The sequence below is a fragment of the Scyliorhinus torazame genome, chromosome 3, assembly GCF_047496885.1.
Source record: "Scyliorhinus torazame isolate Kashiwa2021f chromosome 3, sScyTor2.1, whole genome shotgun sequence".
Taxonomy (NCBI): domain Eukaryota; kingdom Metazoa; phylum Chordata; class Chondrichthyes; order Carcharhiniformes; family Scyliorhinidae; genus Scyliorhinus; species Scyliorhinus torazame.
Window position 1 is genome coordinate 103,513,456 of NC_092709.1, and position 20,848 is coordinate 103,534,303.

The 20,848-nt window shown below is 45.6% G+C and overlaps 1 protein-coding gene across 5 annotated transcripts in view; it reads right to left on the reverse strand.

The window, feature by feature from the left end:
* Positions 1-11,992: 11,992 nt before the first annotated feature.
* dclk2a (doublecortin-like kinase 2a) overlaps positions 11,993-20,848 on the reverse strand; it is a 528,903-nt gene continuing 520,047 nt past the window's right edge. For 2 of the 5 annotated variants that reach the window (XM_072496080.1, XM_072496079.1), the window contains one exon: positions 11,993-12,948. In XM_072496080.1, coding sequence (XP_072352181.1) covers positions 12,667-12,948 — 282 coding nt within the window. In that variant the 3' untranslated portion in view covers positions 11,993-12,666. The other 3 variants (XM_072496083.1, XM_072496081.1, XM_072496084.1) reach the window with 3 other exon arrangements.

Consider the following 20,848-nt stretch of genomic DNA (forward strand, 5'->3'; position numbering starts at 1 on the left):
TGAGCCATCCCAAATTATACCAAACCATTCAAAGTGGCTGTTGATGCGAGTGATGTGGGCGTAGGTGCGTTGCTTCTACAAGACGACAACGAAGGGCTCGAGCGGCCTATTGGTTATTTTTCAAGGAAATTGAATTCTCGCAGAAAAAGTATTCAACGATTGAGAAGGCGACTTTTGAGTTTGGTGCTGGCTTTGCAGCATTTTCACATTTATGTGACCAGCAAACCATCTGACACCGTTATATACACTGATCATAATCCGTTGGCGTTTTTGGAACGATTCTGGAATAACAATGCAAGGCTGTTTCGCTGGATTTTATTGATACAGCCATTTAATTAAAAAATAGTACATGTGGCAGGACGAGAAAACGTGACAGCCGATGCTTTGTCAAGAATGTGATGAACAGAAGCAGGTTCAGTTGGAGGAGGAAGAACAAAAAAATGGACTATATTATTGTACCTGTTTGCGTGTGTTGTTTTTTGAAACAAAAAAGTTTATTTACTGTGTGCATTTCTTAAAGGATAGTGAAAAGGTGAAAAATTAAACCATCTTGAAGTTGATGGTTTATTGCTTTTTCTTGGGGGGAGGTGTCATGTGAGAGTACCTTTAAGAAATGGGTGTTTTTTATAGAATAGCTGTAGTGGGTGTACCTTTAAGAAATGGATGTTTATTACTGCAGTGATGTCAGAGTGTGGGTGTCAGCTTTTAGTTTCACTTTGAGAAAACCTTGGGTGTGTCTGGTTTTTTTGGTTTTGTTTCAGTGTTGGAGCTGCAGTCAGCCACAGAATGTGTAATGTTGTGCTCTCTGCCATGTAAAGACTATCTCTTAATCATTTGGTGAATTCAGTTATAACTGTTCTCAGTAGTGAATTTAAAACTGATGTGCTTCTGTTAAAAGATTTTTAAAAAGTCTTATGGATGTTGAAGGGAAAGTATTACTTAGTGTTGTATTCTTTGGGGGTTGTTTTGAATTAATGGTTGCTAAGATGTTCACTGTATGTTTTAAAAAGGTTAACTTGAGTTCATAGAATAAACATTGTTTTGCTTTTAAAAAATACTTTTCGATTTCTGCTGTGCGACACCTGTAGAGTGGGCCGTGTGCTCCCCATACCACAATCTAGTAAAAGTTGTGGGTCAGGTGAACTCCACATTACACTTTGGGGTTCTCTAAACCCTGGCCAATAACACCACACCCAGCCGAGTGTCCCCCGCCTCCCATCGAGCACTGGGGTGGCAAGACCAGCACCCGCCCGGTCTCTTTGCCTGTGCGCAAAGATTGCTACTGCCCGCCACGGCTCCCCACGGAAGCCCTTCCACCAGGTTCACGTTTTGAAAAAGGAGTATCAATGGGCGGCAGCGTGACCACTTGCTGGGGAGGCTGTTGGATGACAGGTGGCTCTCATTAATTGTATGGAAATGGGCCTTAAATGGTGTTAATTGGTTTCTTGCCATGCGATGGCGAGATTCCGAATTCGCCTACAGTAGCTGGCTGGTTGCATTGCAAACGGTTCGGCACCTGGCGTGGCTCCTGTTTTTAGCCTCTCCCACTATTTACCGGCCTCATTACGCTTGAGAACGGGTGTTATGAGACCTGGAGTTCTTGCCCAGAATTTTTGTTGCCACTGGGGAGCTGAGCGCAGAGATCGGGCCGCCATTTTGAAAGGGTGACCCGATCTCTAAGTGAGCTTGTGGGTCCCCCACACCCCCCACCCATGGGCAATGTCACCCCCCCCCCCACACACACATGGACACTACTCCATGGACATGGACATCCACTCCCACCCACAGTGCAGATGCAGGTAGAGACCCGGGGACTACGGGCGGGGATGTCAGCTGGCGTCCAGCAGCTGCGGGTGCATGTGGAAGAGTCCATCCGCGTGCAGGAGCAGGGGGTGGTGACGGTCATGCGTGCCACCCAGGCCGAAACCGCACGCGTGCCGTCCGCGGTGGAGGCAATGGGGCGACGGCGTTGGGTATGGGTCAGAGTGTGCAATGCCTGGGGCATTCTGTGCTGGCAGGGGCCGAGGCCCAGGAAAGGCCTGCTCCTCAGCGTGGCTGAGTCACAGCAGGCCATTGCTGAGAGCATCAGCGCCATTGCCCAGGCGCCGGCCGGCGTGGCGCAGATTCAGAAGGAGGTGGCCCACTCACTGGCTGATGTGGCACAGACCCTCAGTGTAGTGGCACAGTCGCAGCGTGATGTGGTGCAGTCCCAGATGGCCACGCCCTGAGATCCATGGCCGTGAACGTGCAGACCCCTTGTTGCGACCAGAGCGGGCCTCCAGGATTGGCAGCACCAGGTGGTGGGGTGGCCTCAGGGGATGGCTCCACTTGCACCCCATGGAGTAGCCCAGGGACCATCGGGCACCCCGAAGGAGGAGGAGTTGCTGGGGCCCATGCCGGTGACCCTCACAGGGGAGGTGCCGGAACACCGCAGCACCTCGGACTGCCCCCCTCCTGTCCCTGGTACATCTGATGGGCAACGGGCAGAACAAGGCGGCAGCACACCACCCGGGAAGCCCGAGCAGCAGCCGGGCTTATCCACGATTGGCACTCCGAGGAGACGAACGCTATCGGGGACCCTAGTCGCAGGGCAGGAGTCTCAGCAGTCCACCTCCACTCCTGCTGTACCGTCTGGGGAACCACCTAGGTGTAGTGTTAGGGCCCATAAGGACAGAATGTTAGACACCAATTACATCGGCACGGGTGCAGGGCACAGTTTAGTTATAGGGGCTCGGGCACAGACTGCATATATTTCTTCACGATAAAGACTTGTTAACATCGTTGAAACCTGCCTCTGTGCTCTGTATGATGGGTGTGGGGGTGGGAGACGGTCAGTGCTGGCCAGTGGGAGTGGGGGTGAGTGAAGGCCTCGTGGGTGGATCGTGCTTCTTCCCCACCCCCTCCCACCACCCCCACTCCAGCGATTCAAAAGAACATGAGATGGACTGGCCAGCTAGCAAGCAGGGATCACCAAGTGTAAGGTGCTACTGTGGGTATGAGTCAGATATCGTCAAACAATGTGGAGCACGCAGCTCATCGCAGAGTGGCTTGTCATCATCCTCCATTCCCTGTACCAGACCTGCTGTCACTGCCAACCCAGTGCCCTCAGCTCTTAGCCATCGCATGTATGTATAAGGAGGGTGTGTGCATGTGGGTGGTTTGGTGGTGTGGGAGGTGAGGGGGCTTGGGTCTGGGATAGTGGTGTCCATGCCCCTGGCCAGCGACCCCCCCTCCCCCTAGTCGGTGAAGCGTGGCATGACGAGTGCATCCCGTGCACGCTGGCCCTGGTGATAGTGTAGTGCAGCTTCCCGTGCCTGGCCAGCCCCCAGGTCCCGCTCATTGTCCCCCTCCCCCTCATCTGATGCAACCTGCCCTTCCTCCCCATCCTCCTCCAGCACATCATTCCTCTGTTGGGCTATATTGTAGAGGACACAGCAGATCACCACGCTGCGAGTGACCCTCCTAGCCTTGTACTGGAGGGTCCCTCCAGAGCGGTCCAGGCACCTGAAGCGCATCTTCAGAATCCCGAAGAACTGCCCAACAACACCCCTGGTCGCCGTATGGGCATCACTGTAGCAGGTCTCCGCATTGGTCTGTGGCCTCCGTATAGGCGTCATCAGCCACCACCCCAACGGGTAACACCTGTTGCCCAGAAGCCAGTCCCGCAGCCGGGGGGGGGGGGGGGGGGGGGAAGAGTGCACCTCAAACATGTTGGGGATCATCAAGTGTGCCAAGGTGAGTCATGTACACTGCCCTGGTATCGGGCGCAGATGTGCATAATCCGCATCTGATGGTCACAGACCAGCTGAATGCTCATGGATTGGGACCCCTTTCGGTTAGTGTACAGAGGCGCGTTATCCGCCAGTGGTCCTAGGGCGACATGCATGCCATCGATCATCCCCTGGACCCGGGGCATTCTGGCGACGGCAGCGAACCCCGCTGCCCGGGCATCCTGGTGGGCGCGGTCCACAGGGTACTGTATATACCGCTCCGCCTGGGCATACAGGGCATCGATGATGGCACTGATGCATATGTGTGCCGATGCCTGTGAAATCCCAGACAAGTCCTCACTCGGCGACTGGAAGGACCCCATCATGTAGACGTTGAAGGCGACCATCACCTCCCCATACCCCTGCGGTGCCAGATGTGCCATCACCTGGCAGATATGTCTGACAGTTTCCCTGCTCATCCGCAGTCTCTGGCTGCATGCCCGGTCCGGAAGGTCCTCAAATGACATGCGGTTACGGTACACGTGGGGCCTCATCCAGCGTCTCCTTGGCACCTCCTCCTCGGCCTGGCGGGCGGGTGTTCCTCCAGCCTGAGTGGCTGCCAACTGCCTCTCTGCAGCCTGCTCCTCTGCTGTAGCCCCCGCCTCTTCTCTGAGCGGCCTCCGCTGCCACGGGGCTGCGGCCATCGCTACGGAGGCCAGCATCGCAGGTTGATCTCCAAAAGCCATTATTCTCTGCATGGGTGAAAGGCAAACATGTTAGCATATTCCTGTGCCCAACCAGGTGCCATGGGCTACACGGTGGTCTCCATTTGGCACCGCGGGCCCCACCACAGATGCTGCCCCCCCGCCCCATCGGTGCCCCCACTCCTGGCTCCCATCCCTGCTGCCAGGGGCACTGTTGGCTGCGACTGCCCTCACTGGGGGCTACCGTCGGTGTGGCCCTGGGTGGTCCACCAGTAGGTGGCTGCTGGTTGGGTGGGGTGTTTGGAGGCCGGGGGCGCACCCATACGACTGGCGTCATTGTGTAGAACCAGGGGCCGGGGTGGGCGGTCAGCAACATGGTCACCATAATGGCAGTCGGTGCCTGGGCACCACCCCTCTCCGGTGGAGGGGGGGCACCCGGCTGCTCAGCCTGTCCCCACCCTCCCCTCCCCTTCCCTGGCAGGGCAACCCCCCCCCCCCTCGGCCGCAGCCAACACGACCGGTGACCGGGCCAGCAGCACGCAGTCACCCCATGCCACTTCCTACCTCCTCTCTCTCGCTCAACAGCCTGCTCGCAAGGTTTACGATTATTAAAATCTAAAAAGCACGGTCGGGAAATTGGCCCATCCGAGGCGCTGGATCGCGGAGGCCCCGGAGTATTGGGCGTCAGGTCCGCTAATGATATGCCTACTGTACTTTCAGGCTGCACATTTATGTCGTGTTTGGGGAACCAAAGAATCCCGTGGTGTCAAACCGGCGTCTACCTCGATTTCGGCGTCAAAAGCTATTCTCCACCCGCTTGCGTTTCCCGATTTTGGCGTTGGCTAACGGAGAATCCAGCCCTAGATGTGTATAAAATAGATACTTCAATGAAATAAACAGTTGATGGCAGGTAGTGGAAGAGTAACTTTTATTGTATGAATCTCTAATACAAAAATGAAACTAGTATCAGGGCTGAAGAACAGAAGACAGGACGAAGAGACTAAAAAGGAGACAATGGAAAAGCTGATGTTTAAGGAACCAGTTCTTACAGTTTTCTATGACTGCTGATGGACAAGATACCACAATTAGCTAGAATTCAACAGAATAATTTGCCAAGGATAGTCTAATTGAGAATTCACTATCTATTACACGAATGCTTTGATCAGTATCTCCTTAATTCATTAACTACACTGCTATTAGATGTTCCCACAACTGTACCCACCCAGTACCTGGTATCAATAACTTCAGTGTATGAGGTGCCAAACAGTGGGGAATGAGTTAAGTGTCAGATTTGTCATCCGTTTGTGTAATGTGCAGAATAGTTTACCCCAAACTGTTCTAAGTGCTTGTTTTGAAGTTTGTAACAATGGGACAAGTGCTAAAAAAATCTGCTAAATAGCCAAAAAGATCAAAACTATTTAGAAAATTAGTGCATTTCTTTTTCAGTCATTGCAGATATAAATACCTTGTATAAATTACCCTCAATAAATAAAACTCAGTTTTTTCTATTCACATTCAATGAGGTTGAACATGGTTCACAACAAATGCTGGTCACATTTCTCTGATTTGTACATGATAAAACTGGTCTGAAAGGCCTTTATTAGGAAGATATTTGTCATGATTCTTGTATCCAGAAAGGGTTGAAATATGCCTGGAATTCATTGAGTGCTTTGCCCAGTGTTGTAAATAACAAATACATCCCTCTTTACATTGACAAAGAGTTTTTGTTTCAAAATGCAGAGACAAATAAACATACTTTGATTTAAAGATTGTTAATTTTTGCTGGTGTTTTAAGTGAGAACTCACTAACCATTTTCAATTGGGTAAAGGCCAATCTTTATAAATCCATCATATCATGGGCCTAATTTTGAGCACTGCATGCAGAACGCTGTTACTTGTGGCAACGAGTCAGCCACTTAATTTACAGGGAAATTAATTCATTGCTGCAAAATTAAACCGTGTCCAGATCTGTGCAAGTACGACAAGGCATTGTGCATTTAAACAACAAAATCCTTCCTGCATTAATCCTTTGGAAAAGTAATTGGTCACCAGCAAGTTTGCAGTCAATGTTTCCTTCATTTGATTGCCAGTCACATATAGATGAAATTGAAAAGTAGATAACCTCAGTATGATTTAACAATCCTTTAGGACATAATCTGTATTGGATTTGCATGTTGAAAGCAGGGACCAGCTGTCCTCTTGCAGGTGAGCAGCCTTCTTGAACTGCTGCAGTCCATATGGTGTAGGTGCATCCACAGTGCTGTTAGGGAGGGAGTTCCAGGATTTTGACCCAGCGACAGTGAAGGAACGGTGATATTGTTCCATGTCAAGATGGTGTGTAGCTTGGAAGAAAACATGCAGTTGGTGATGTTTCTAGGTATCTGTTACCCTTGTCCTTCTAGGTGGTAAAGTTTGAGGGTCTGGAACTTGTTGCCAAAGGAGGTTTGATGAGTTCCTGCAGTGCATCTTGCAGATGGTACACACTGCTGTCACTGTGGTGAAGAGAGTGAATGTTTAAGATGGAGTGTCAATCAAGTGGGTTGCTTTGGCCTGGATGTTCTTAAGTATTGTTGGAGCTATACTCATCCAGTATAGGGGCTGGTTTAGCACAGTGGGCTAAACAGCTGGCTTGTAATGCAGAACACGGCAGCAGCGCAGGTTCAATTCCCATACCGGCCTCCCCAAACAGGTGCTGGAATGTGGCGACTAGGGGCTTTTCACAGTAACTTCACTGAAGCTTACTTGTGACAATAAGTTATTATTATTAAGTGGAGAGTATTCCATTACACTTGTGACTTGTAGATGGTGGACAGGCTTTGGAGCATCAGGAAGTGAGTTACTCTCCTCAGAATCTGACCTGCTCTTGTAGCCACAGTATTTATATAAGAAGTCTTACAACACCAGGTTAAAGTCCAACAGGTTTGTTTCAAATCACTAGCTTTCGGAGCACTACTCCTTCCAAGGTGAAGGAGCACCTTTCACCAGCAAAATTAACAATCTTTAAATCAAAGTATGTTTATTTGTCTCTATGCATTTTGAAACAAAAACTCTTTGTAAATGTAAAGAGGTATTTGTTATTTACAACACTGGGCAAAGCACTCAATGAATTTCAACCCTTTCTGGATACAAGAATCACGACAAATATCTTCCTAATAGAGGCCATTCATCTGAGGAAGGAGCAGTGCTCCGAAAGCTAGTGATTTGAAACAAACCTGTTAGACTTTAACCTGGTGTTATAAGACTTCTTACTGTGCTCACCCCAGTCCAACGCCGGCTTCTCCACATCACAGTATTTATATGGCTGATGCAGTTCAGTTTCTGGTCAATGGTAACCCCTAGGATGTTGTTGTAGGAGGATTCAGTGATGTTAATGCCATTGAATGTCAAGGGGAGATGGTTAAGATTCTCTCTTGTTGGGTGGTGATTGCCTGGCACTTGTGCTGCACAGATATCTGCAACTTATCAACGAAAGCCTGAATGTTATGAGATTTTTCTGCAAATGGGTATGGACTGCTTCAGTACCTGAGGAGCTGTGAATGGTGCTGAATATTTATGAAATGGTCAGTGGACATATCCACTTGTGATGGATGGAAAGCCATTGATAATGCAACAGAAGATAACTGCCCAAGGATACTGTACTGAGAAATTTCTGCCACGATGTCCAGGGACAGATGATTGGTCTCAACCATCTTCTTTTCTGCTAGGTATGACTCAAACTAGTTGAGAGATTTCTCCGATTCCCTTAACTTCCATTTTGCTAGGGTCTTTGATGCCACACCTGGTCAAATGCTACCTTGATGTCAAGTGCAGTCACTCTCAGATCAGTTATTTTGTCTATGTTTATGAAGGCTGTACGCGGTAGAGCAAAGTGGTCTTGGTCGAACGCAAATGGAGTGTCATTGACCAGGTTATTGCTGTGTAAGTGATGTTTGACAGCACTGTCAACAGCACCTCCTATGACTTTGCTAATGATTGACAGTAGATTGATGGGGGTGGTAATTGTTGGATTGGTTTTGTCATTCCTTTTGAGAACAGAACATACCTGGGCAATTTTCCATATTGTTGGGTAGATGCCAGCATTGTAACTGTACTGGAACAGCCTGGCTAGAGATTCAGCTAGTTCCCGAACACAAGTCTTCAGTACTATGGCCAGGATGGTGTCAGGGCCCATAGCCTTTGTTATATCCAGTGCTTTCACCTACTTTATCCAATGCCTTGATCAAGATAGCTAAGCTAAGAGGAGATAATGACAACTTATAATAATGTCATGTACGCTAGATGTTTTAGAGTTGTAGCTACCTCGTATAGGGTGCTCACCCACAGTGAGAACAATGTATATAAACATGCATTAGGTTCAAAAAGCTCCTTTGCACCAACTTCTTCATCTGCATGCATGCTGATTAACCACCAAGTGACTTACACTTCATGTGGACACAAATCACAGCAGGCCTAAAGGCTATTTAACAAAGGGGCGATCACAGCTCAGTTCTGGCCTGAAAAACATCAATGAAAAGCTCCAGGTGCCGAAGTCTTTGATGTCTGAAAGCACAATATTAGGAGGGGTGTGGGTGTGTTTGCAGACTTCATAATGGTGGTCCTTACAGCTGAAAGAAATTGGATGCAGTATCCACTGCTTTCCATTTAAGCATTAAAAGAACTATCAGAATATTTAATTTTCGATACAATAATGGGGGGGTTAGGGAATAGGGGGAGGGACTTGAGGATTGTGTGTATAAGCAATGTTGGCAGGGTATGGTTGTTGGGGGGGGGGGGGGGTCTTACGCACTGAATTATGTTTTTGTATTTTTTGCTGTTATAAAACTATAAATGCCTCAATAAAATGTTTGTGAAAAAAAAAAGAATATTTTCATTTTCTGCTGGAGTAAGTCATAAGAGGCAGGACAGAGGCATTTCCGAAATAGGGTGATAGTTTGGGGGTCAGTTGAAAAGAAAGTAAGTGTCCCAAATGCAAACCGGAAACATCTCCCCTCTGCAGGAAATGGGATATGGTTGTTTAGTTTGCAGTGCCCACAAGCCACAAATGCAATTTACCACAACCCAGCAAAGGAGGCAGCCAACATTCTCCCAAATTCCTGACAATCGCAACTTGAAATTCAGCTTCTCCAATGTTGAGTCTTCTTCTGATTTCCATTTCCTAGACTTGGCTCGGAGTTTTCCCAGATACCCTACCTGAGCTGAATGTCTTGTGGGAATTAGCTGATGAACTACAGTGATGTACAGTTTTATTTTAATCCCAGATAATTCTGTCCAAGATCATCACAATTTATCATCACAAATTTCCTTGGGATTACTCCTGTTCCAATGCGTTCATTTTGGCTGAATCCAATTTGCCTGCTTGAATGGGGTTTCCATTGGAGTTATGGTGATGGAGCAGAAGAAGCCTCAAGGAAATTGTGGATGCGTTTAAGTGAATCTGCACATCCCCAAATGCTGCAATCCAGGCTCAGCCAACTCTGCATCGATAAGATCATTCCTCACAACTAGACATGGAAATGAGTAGTGCTAGCAGATCCTTGAACTTTGTTTGGACATGATATTTGAGTAAGATCCTGTCATTACTCAATCTCTGCAAATACACATCCAACTGAGATGACTGGACAGCAATCAGGAGCAGGAACCCCGTTTTATTTTTCTCTTCTCTAGCCTAAAGATGTTGAAATGAAATGTAGCATTGCCCCCACCTCCCGCACCGACTGAGTTAAGAACTTGGATGGAACCCAACACCATTTGGTTAGTTATGGCTCAATGTCACTACAGGCTTGAATTTATTCACACACACACACTGATGTTTCCATTTTTTCTCCTGCTACTCAATTACAGCACCCCAGTCAGTTTGCTAAGTAGTGGCACTTGGATCATACCCGCAGAAACCCCCCAGAAAATAAATGGTTACCTCAGATCTCTCTTCATTTCCACCCCTTACAAATTAGTGCCTGGGGAGAATTCACACACCTAAGGCTCAGAGCAGATCTGGGGCTGGATTCTCTGCCGCCCGCCCACCCTCGGTAGCGGAGATCCCAATGCGGCGGAGAATCAAACCTTGGGCAAAAAAACAGGATCAGTGTCCGTTCCAATGCTCCAGTCCTCTGCTGATGGCAACAACGAGCTCATGCCCCACGTCAATGGGAGAATGCAAATGGATCATTAAGACCAATTTGCATCCTATTAACGAGATAGGCACCTTGGGCTGAATTCTCCGAACCACTGGCGCAAAACGGCACCGATTCCCCGTTTTGCTGGGGACTAGCAGGACGGCAGCGTAGATCACCCGGCTCTAGCTGCTGATGCACCCCGGAGAATTGCTGGGTCCGTGGCCTGAAAATGTCGTGCTGTGCTACATGGCGCCGGCTGCTCGCGGACCCGGGCCGCAAAATAGTCCACCCCTTTGGCCGCCTTGTGTATCCTGGATCTCCCCCCCCCCCCCCCACGCCCCCAGCAAAACGGGGAATTTAGTTGACTTAGTCCGCAGCCGCCACGCTGGGTTCCCGACAGGTGAGACCATGAGAGAGCCACCCCGTTGGAAACTCGGCCGGTTGGGGGTGGAGCATCGGGGGGGTGGGGGGGGGGGGAGGCGCGAGGGATGCCTCAGGCAATGTCCTGAGGCTGTCAATATGTGGTGCAAAAGCGCCGCCGCCCCTGAACGCGTTTTTGGTGTCGCCTACCAGAGAATCCAGCCCCATATTCTTCAAGCCTGAGTGAATCTCTGGCCAAGGATTCACGTGGACGAGAATTGGTGTAGGTTATTACAAACTTGACCCTGACGTAGTGGAGCTCGCGATGGGCCAAGGGGTAAACTCTTGTAGGGAGTTGCCCCCAAAGTCCATTGGAGGGCCACCCTCCACCCCATAATATAAATCCTGCCCGCCCACCCCCACCAGAGATCCCCCAATAATAGAGAACCTCCCCCATAAGAGAGACCCCTCCTGAGAGCCCCAAAAGATACCCCTGCTTGGAACCTCTTATGGGTGGGCTCCCAGCCAGGGGAGTCGCTGGTGGGGTCTATGTAATTGGGGGGACTCTGGTGAGGGGGGCGGTGGGTGGATCTGGTGGGTATGGGATGCGCAGGATTTACATTGTGTTGTGGGGGGGGGGGGGTGCCAACCGGTGGACTTGGGGGCAACTCCCTTAAAGAGCTTTCCCCTTGGCACACCACGAGATCCACCACATCAGGCCACGCTTGTAAATACCTGCATCAATTCTCGCCCATGTGAATCCCGGCCCAGAGGACTCAAGACCACCCGGGCATGGAGAATATGATGCCCAGCCCGTTAATAGGGTGCAAATGGGTCTTAATGACTAATTTGCATCCTCCCATTGCTATGGGGCCCGAAACGTGATGCTGCCGCCAGTGGAAGACCAGAACATCGGAATGTGTGCTGATCCTGTTTTTTGCCCAACGTTGCATTCTCTGCCGCATTGGGAACTCCACTTCTGGCAGCAGAGAATCCAGCCCACTTTAGCAGAGGACTTGCTTCAGTGTAAAATGAACTAAACTAATTACTGTATTTTCTAACATAAAGCCAGGGTTCTCCATTAATGTGTAATGAACAGACTCGCTTATTAAGAAAATTTAATTCACAAGGCGGCACTAGAAATGAAGTATACACAATATACTTAATCACCAGAAATGAAACACACCAACTTAGAGCAGCCCTGTGCTGATTTAGCCTCTATGTAAATCAGCTAATTGATGACCCTGAGATTTGACGCCGGGCCTCCTGATCTGCTGCAATTTCGGTCCAAAATTGCTGGAATCCCCCAGAGAAACAGTGTTCAGTGTTACTCTGTCCGAGGATCTGCCAGTCGCCTGCTGAAGTCACAGCAGGAAGATTTTTCAGAACCAGATTACAGAAAGGGGAATTTTTAATTGCAACAAGAAATTGCAAATTATTTCTGACTATGCATCTTGTTTCTTTATCCAGTACTGGGTAGTTCACAACAAGATGTTATCCATCGAAGAGCACAGTGTTTATGAGCAAATGAGAGCTCTACCATTGAAACAGATGAGGATTTAAAAAGTGGAAGTGTTGATGGAGTACTGTACAGTAGTAACACAGCACCTAAATCCATTTCCGACAGCATTCCGGGGTCAGCATTCAATCTCACTCATATCTGTGCTGAAGAACTCGGAGGCTGCTGGATACAATTCAGGTGGCAGGGAGGGACGGCAGAACATATTTTGACACATTACAAGCATGTTTGTTTAAAATGGATTCAGCTGTGGATCCTCTTTAAATCTTAAATGTTTTAAATGGAGATTTTTCTAAGACCAGGCTTTGCAGGACACTGTTAGTTGCTTGAGGTGTGGTTGTATCAGGTCTGCTGGGCATGCTCAGACAGGGGGGTGCAGGGGACACGACTGGCACAGATGATTTAGGGGAAAAGATCATGAACCCAGACATGGGAACATCAGCGGCCGGGGAGGGCTGAGACTTTTGCTCCGTACCAACTCCTTGAATATCTCGGTGGGGCTTACCACTGAATATCTGATTTTCTTTATCGAGAGCTGTGTACTGGAAAAGAAAAAGAAAAGAGAGAATGAGCGAGCATACAAAATATAGAATGGCTTGATGCTCTGAGCATATGACTTATGGGATTAAGTTGGAACTGCAAAATAAGGAGAAAGAGCGCACTAAAGAAAAGTCTTTGTGAGCTTGTAAAGTTCTGAAACTCCAGATTATAGATGGTATGACTTATAAGGGGAACATGCTGAATTCAATGTAGCTTGACTTTGTTGCAAATTATGAAACCAGTTTCTTACAACTTAGATGATAGATAGGTGATACACTAATGAGCTATTTGATTAGTGAAATGGACTGAGAGGTGTACATCACTTTGACCATACGAAGACACCGGGGCAGTCTTACACTCAAGTGCTGCCACCATGGATATGTAAACATCTGACTCTGCATAACAACAGTGTAATACACACATTACTACATTTCCAGCTAGGGAAGGAAATAAAAGCAAAGAAGAAAAATGATTACTCACCAATCTGTACCAATCCCGAGAAGGCCATTAGTGACCGAAAAAGGGCAGCAATGGTGGAGTGAAGCACAATGAGAAGAATTGTGTGTTCAGGCAAGGACGTAAGCCTGGAAAAGACTGCAGGATTATGCTGGGATGATGTTATGGAATGATTTGATTGTGAGAATTGGAAGTTTACCTGCTCAGGCATGGGAAGAACCGGGTGATGGGAATGCAGAATTTTATACAGAAAAGAACATGGCTCAAGTCATTCTAAGGGAATTACAAGGTCTTGAGTAGACATGAAATGCTGAATAGGAAAGCTCGGCAGATCAAGCTTTCTTGTGATAGACATTGATTAAAATCTTGCTGCAGTGGAAGGGAGACAATAAATGGGTAACTATAGGTCAGTTAGCATTTGTCATTGGGAAAATGTTAGAGTTAAATGTTAGAGTTATATGTTAGGGCGTGGCAGGGTGGTTAGTACAGCTGCCTCACTGCACCAGGTTCGATTCCTGCCTTGGGTGATTGTTTATGGGGAGTTTGCACATTCTCCCCGTGTCTACATTGGTTTCCTCCAGTTGCTCCAGTTTCCTCCCACAGTCCAAAGATTTGCTGGTTAGGAGGATTAGCCATGATAAAATTTTCCGTAGTGTCACAAAGATGTGCGGGTTAATTGGGGTTACTGGGATAGGACAGGAATGTGGGCCTAGGTAGTGTTCTTTTGAAGGGTTGGTTCAAGCTCGATGGACTGAATGGCCCCCTTCTGCACTGTAGATATTCTATGCGTTATGCAGCATGTAACAGCAGAGCATTTAGAAATACAAGGCAGGATTCTCCGGCTGCGTCTGCCGGGTGACTGGAGAATATCGGTGGAGGTCAATAGGCTTTTCCATTGTCCGCGTCTCGCCCATGGCGTTCTTACGGCAGGCCGGGTGGAAGAATCCAGCCTACATAATATGATCAAGCAGAGACAGCATGGCTTCATGAAGGGGAAATCATGCCTGACAAACTTATTAGAATCTTTTCAAGTGGTAAAAAACAGGATAGATAATGGGGAACTAGTAAATGTAATATACTTGGATTTCCAAAAGGCAATGGATGAGGGAATGAACAAAAGGTTACTTATTAAGATAAGATAAGTGTTGGGGGTAATATGGTAGATGCTATAGAGGATTAGCTAACTAATATAACACTGGGAGTTGGGATAAGAGGGGCATTTTCAGGATGGAAATCTGTAAGTAGTGAAGTACCACAGGGATCAGTGCTGAGGCCACAATTAGTCACAATATAGATTAATAACTTGGACGTGGGAAGTGAATGTACTATTGCCAGATGACACAAAAATAGGTGGGAAGGCAAGAGGATGACACAAAAAGAGTCTTCAGAGGAATATAGACAGGTTAAGTGAGAGGGCAAAAAGCTTGGCAGATGGAATATAATATAGGATGATGTGAAGTTATGTACTTGGGTAGGAAGAATAAAGGAGCTGAATATTATCCAAATGGAGAAAGACTGTAGAAAACTGCAGCACAGAGGGATTTGGGAGTCCTTGTGCATAAATCACAAAAAGTTCAGCAGGGAAAGCAAATGGAACGTTGGCCTTTATTTCAAAGGGAATGGAGTATAAAAATAGGGAAATCTTGCTAAAACAATACAAGACACTAGTTCAACCACAGTGAATACTGTGAACAGTTTTGGTCCCCTTATCTAAGGAAAGATATACTGGTATTGGAGGCAGTCTAGAGAAGGTTCACAAGGTTGATCCTGGGTCGTGAGGGATTTTCTTCTGAGGAGAGGTCGAGTAGGTTGGGCCTGTATTCATTGGAGTTAAGAAGAATGCAAAGCCTATATTGAGACAAAAAGGTTTCTCAGGGGCTTGATAGGGTGGATGCTAAGAGGTTGTTTCCACTTGTGGGAGAGGCTAGGACCCCTCTAGAGGGCATAATCTCAAAGGGGTTGCCCATGTAAGACAGAGATGAGGATTTTTTTTCAGATGGTGGTGAATCTGTAGAATTCTTTACCGCAGAGAGCTGTTAAGGAGGGGGTCATTAAGTATGTTTATGGCTGAGATAGATAGATTTTCAATCAGTAAGAGAATTGAGGGTTATGGGGATAAGGAGGGAAAGTGGAGTTGAGGATTATCACATCAGATCAGTCATAATCTCATTGAATGGTGGAGTGGCCGAATGGCCGACTTCTGCTGCTATATTTTATGGTCTTAGGAGGGAGGCAGGGAATAAATTGAAGTTGTTGCATAAGTGGGATAAAATAGTTTTGATAATGAATGGATGTGAGGCAGATTTATATTTGCAATTATGTTCATATAAGAACTATTTACAAAAACGGGTAAAACACCAGGATTGCACATATTTACCTAGCTGCTTACCAGTCCACAAAAAGAAAGGAAAAATTGCACTTTTATTGTCCCTTTCGTGACCCTTCGTAACTAATGAAGTACTTTTGAAATGTAGTCTCTGAATTGTAAGCAAACATTGCAGCCAATAATTTGAGCACAACAATCGGGTCCCACAAACAGTAATGTGACAATGATCAGATCATTTCTGATACTTGGGTGAAGGATAAATATTGGTCATGAAGCAGAGAGAATTTCCCTACTCTTCTGCAAAGAGTGCCAACCATCCACCTGGGAGAGTAGATGTGCTCTTGGTTTAATATCTCATCGGAAAGACAAAGGTGAATACAAGCAAAATGTCCTTTATCCAAAACCTTTGGGGTCAATTGCATCTTGGATTTCAAATAAGTTTGGTCTTCACATATTACATACAAATTTATGTTACAATAGCCTAGGCTAGCTATTGTCTAAAATAAATAATGTGGCTGGCATAGTAAGATGTATCATTGAATAATAAATACAGAATACCTGTAATAAATTTCTCTTTGACATGTTCACCACAAATATCGCTAGGTAAACAGTGTCAAACAACGTTATAATGGGGAACTAGTAAATGTAATATACTTGGATTTCCAAAAGGCAATGGATGAGGGAATGAACAAAAGGCTACTTATTAAGATAAGAACCTATGGTGTTGGGGGTAATATGATAGATGCTATAGAGGATTAGCTAACTAATATAACACTGGGAGTTGGGATAAGAGGGGCATTTTCCCCCTCTAGACAAACAACGTGGCTTCCCGCGCTAAAGTGGAATGTTTGATTTTCAGATTTACAGATAGGGATATTCGACTTGTACTCATCTGTCTGGAGGGAAGGTAAGTGGGAGCTTTGATATATGGGGCAAAGATTCACTTGAAAATAGTGACTACATTTTTCATCCCTATCACCCCGCTTACCACTGATGGCCTTTACACCAGTGATAACTTAAAAATACAGGAGAACTTCTTTGAGACTTGAATTGAGTCTGAAATGACCCATGCTCTGCTGAGTACTTGCTAACAAGCTCAAGGTTGGATTGTCGTGGCAGGTCTACACCAGCACTTGAAGCAACTGCTTTGCAGAAATTACCCCATTAATTACCCAGAAAAATAATGGGGTCCATCACTAAATTGTACAATATTCATGGCAATCAATTGGATCAGGAACCATATGTAACGTCAAAGTTAAAATAATGCTGTTGCTATTGTTTGATCCTTGTTATTGTATTCAGGAAGCTCATTAAGGTTGAATATATGCAGGCAAGGTTTCGCGCCCTGGGTTCCATTGCATTGGTACCATTCATTCTTATGGCTCCAGATATGGTAAATATGCTCTCCATCATACCCAAGGATTTGTAGTATGTTTTACGATGTAATCGTTCTTCACTTTGAGCAAAGAGGGTATACTTCCTGAAAACCTCAGTGAAATGCCAGTGTTTCTCTATATTATAGCTGGTCAGGAGTCTACAGTCAGCAGTTTATATAGCTCTTAAGACCAGGTCCATGGAATGTGGAACAATCTGTCCAGCATATGGGAATCAAGACCAGTGCTGGGACACTTCAAACTAATGGTTATATTTGTTGTTATTACATATAACATGTTGGAGATTGTGGGAAGCCAGAAAGGACTTCTTCTGGAAAGGTACAGGGCAGCACGGTGGAACAGTGGTTAGCACTGCAGCCTCACAGCACCAGGCACCCAGGTTCAATTCCAACCATGGGTGGATGTCTGTGTGGAATTTGCATCCGTGTAGTTTCCTCCGGGTGCTCCAGTTTCCTCCCACAGTCCAAAGATGTGCAGGCTAGGTGGATTGGCCGTGCTAAATTTTCCCTTAGTATCCAAGGATCAAGGATGTGCAGGTTAGGTGGGGTTACGGGGATAGATTTGGGGAGTGGGCCTAGGTAGGGTGCTCTTTTGGAGGGCCGGTGCAGACTCAATGGGCCAAATGGCCTCCTTCTGCATTGTAGGGATTCTATGATCCAGTCTTAGGACCAAAGCCAACTTCTGCAATAGTAGTCAAACATATTTCAATTCACACAAAGACTAAAATGTCCATTCTTCTTCTTGCTTCAATTTGGCAAATGGTCCTCACTTTCTCTTATTCTGTGGGAAAACATATATATTCTATTCTTCTGAGATTGCGAAGAATCTTAATTCTTGGGCAATGAATATACTGAAATTCAAGGACCTAGCCATTATAGATAGGCTGTGCCAAGTAAAATGGATACAGGGTTTAACATTAAGGCCTGAACTTCTAACAGCAGAACCATGGAAAACCATCTGTCAATTTTCTTCTGCATGGCCCTGAAGACTCCTTTAACTGGTTACGGCAGCTCAACCATCTTCATTCTCAAGGAAGCTTATTGCATTTGAAGTCTGTTTTTCCAATTTCACCCTTGACTGAAAATATTGGCACAATGGTAGACTGGAAGGATTTTGCGTTCAAATATAGACTTAAACTGTGGTGTAAAGAAATTGTACAAAGCAAACCTTTTAAGCATTTCAGAAAGAGACAGAAATTGATTTGTTTGACTGACACATGGTTCTGTAACTGTTTGATCACAATAACTGCAGAAGGGGACACAAAACCTAACAATCACTTTGAACAATTCCACAAAGACTAACACCAGCTGACTCCATACAAAACTCTCTCCGAGGGAGTCATTTCTTCCTGGTTATCCACTGTTTGTGGCATGTGAGTGAGGGAAGGAGTAAGGGGAGTCATAGAGCTCTTTGAATTCTTCCTCAGGCCCGACAGTCCAAGCCACAATGCTAAGATACTTCAATACACAAAATAAAGTGATTATTTTTCACACAGCTTTCCATGGATCTTTGTATGTGGAATTATTATTGCTGCAGGTAACAATAAAATGAATTCCTAGTGCATGATCATACATTGGGAAAGTGCAGCTACAAATCATTCCACCTCATAACCTTACTATAAGAATCTAACATTCATTATAACTGTATGTTGGATTACAGTTTCTCATTTCATTTATATTAATGTTTTGCATGGTTGCCATAGGGGTACGGTTTCCGTGAAGAATATTCAACAATATTTGTTAATTTGCGGATTGCAACTTGTAGCACCGATGCGTCATTTTCACCACAATTACATCAAATGCAAATGATGCAATGATGCATTTTAATGGAACATGTCCTTGCTTTCTGTCTCTATAAATGAACCAAAACAGATTGTCAGATGTTTCTAGAATACGGGTGCCTCTGTAAAACCTTTGCGCCGTTATTTTTAGCATAAATCGAATAGACGTTCCATGTCATAGGGGCACTTATTAATATCTAAGAGCGAATGGATTAAAACAATACCAAAGAACATCTTAAATGATTGTCACACTGCTCTCGATTTCATGCTGTTCTGAATCTCGGGTTAGTTTGATTCCTAAATAATACAGACCTCCTTGCACAATGTTGTTCCATTACACATCTCCAAAGCCAAAAATAGAGAACAGGGTTCACTCACTTTGTCAAAAAACATTTGCAAATCAATGTTAAATAGGTTGAATGGGGAAGCATGCAGGGCAAATGAGAGTAATTCCAAACAAATTGTTTCTTCTTTTTCCCTACATTTGCAATTGTTTTTAAAAAGAAGCAGTGTTGCGTGCAGCAGAAACATGAGCAGTGCTGATGCAGTTAGTATTTGCCATTGGCTTGCATCAAAACAGAGAGAAGCAATGCAGATGTGGGCCAAAGGTGGATGGGAAGTGGCACAGGCACAGAGTGAGAGAGAGAGACTAGTCACATTTCAGACACATTTATATTTGAAGATCTTAAAGAAACACCACAAATGTGGCTGCAAATGGGTTTTCAAATCCGTTCATTGATTCCACTGTGAGGGCAGTTTTAGAAATATTACTGCCTGCCAATCATGGATTCTAATTCAGCCACTTCACTGAATACTTAACACAGTTCTACTACTGGTGGTGACACTGATGTGGGAGTTTGCCTAATTCCTGTCATCTGCTAATTTTTGTAATTACATCATGCCAATTACTTGCACAAATCTTTTTAGAAGGTCTGTTTTTGGAAACAGGCAGCAGCTTAAAATATTTAAAGTGATACGGCATGGAGTAGCCCTTCCCCAAATATCAGACTCTGCTGTATGGCTGTACTATAGGACAATTATTACAGCTTGTACCCTGCTGCAACATGCAAAATACTTGGCTCCCAAGAACTGTGCTTTAATAAGGGTGGAGTGGAATTGTTTTTGCTAGCTAACAGATAATCCTGTAATTAATAAAAAGAACACTTTGATCACATCATATCCTATAGAACCGACCATTCACATGAACATAATACATAATGCAAAAAACACTCTAACAATCCGGGCTAAATTAAACATTTAAGGAAAAAGGATCGTAGATTTAGTGGAGAGCAAAGAATGTTTAGCAAAGTTTTTGACAGAGCATCTGTTGCAATTCAGCTTTGCTAACACCAGATGGCACTCAAAGACCACTCTGCCCATTTGATATAATTTCAGGTTGTCTTCCTTTTTCGGAAGTTCTTGTCTTCTTCTATTATTTCTGAAGAATTTTAACACCGACGCTTATCTTAAAACCAATTCTTGTCCACATACAGTTATGAAGTATGATTTTGGCCTTTCAAATCAAGAGTTCACATAAGGTCTATTAAGCAGTAGATTTTTCTGAAGTTCCTGTCAAATAATCAGCAGTCCAGAAATGTTGGATTCTTGAGTGAGTCTGAGGTGAACTTAATCCAGTACAAGCAACAGAAAAGAAAGGTATGTGTTCTCCCATAAACAGCAGCATCAGCCTGAATCCACACCATGAAAAGTCCTGCCTTTGTGTGAGTTGGGAAAGCTTAGAAAAGAGCTGAGAGGCACAAGGCAACAGGCCATGCAAATTTGGACCGGCCGTGAGTTAGTGAAGGGTTCCCCTGTGAGGGCACTGTGTTCTACACCATTGGCTTGTTCCAGGTTTATCCAGTGTCTCAGTATGAGGATTGGAGCTCACCCTCTCCCTCTTATACTTCAAACTGTCAAAAAAAGTGAAACATACAAAAACAAAACAA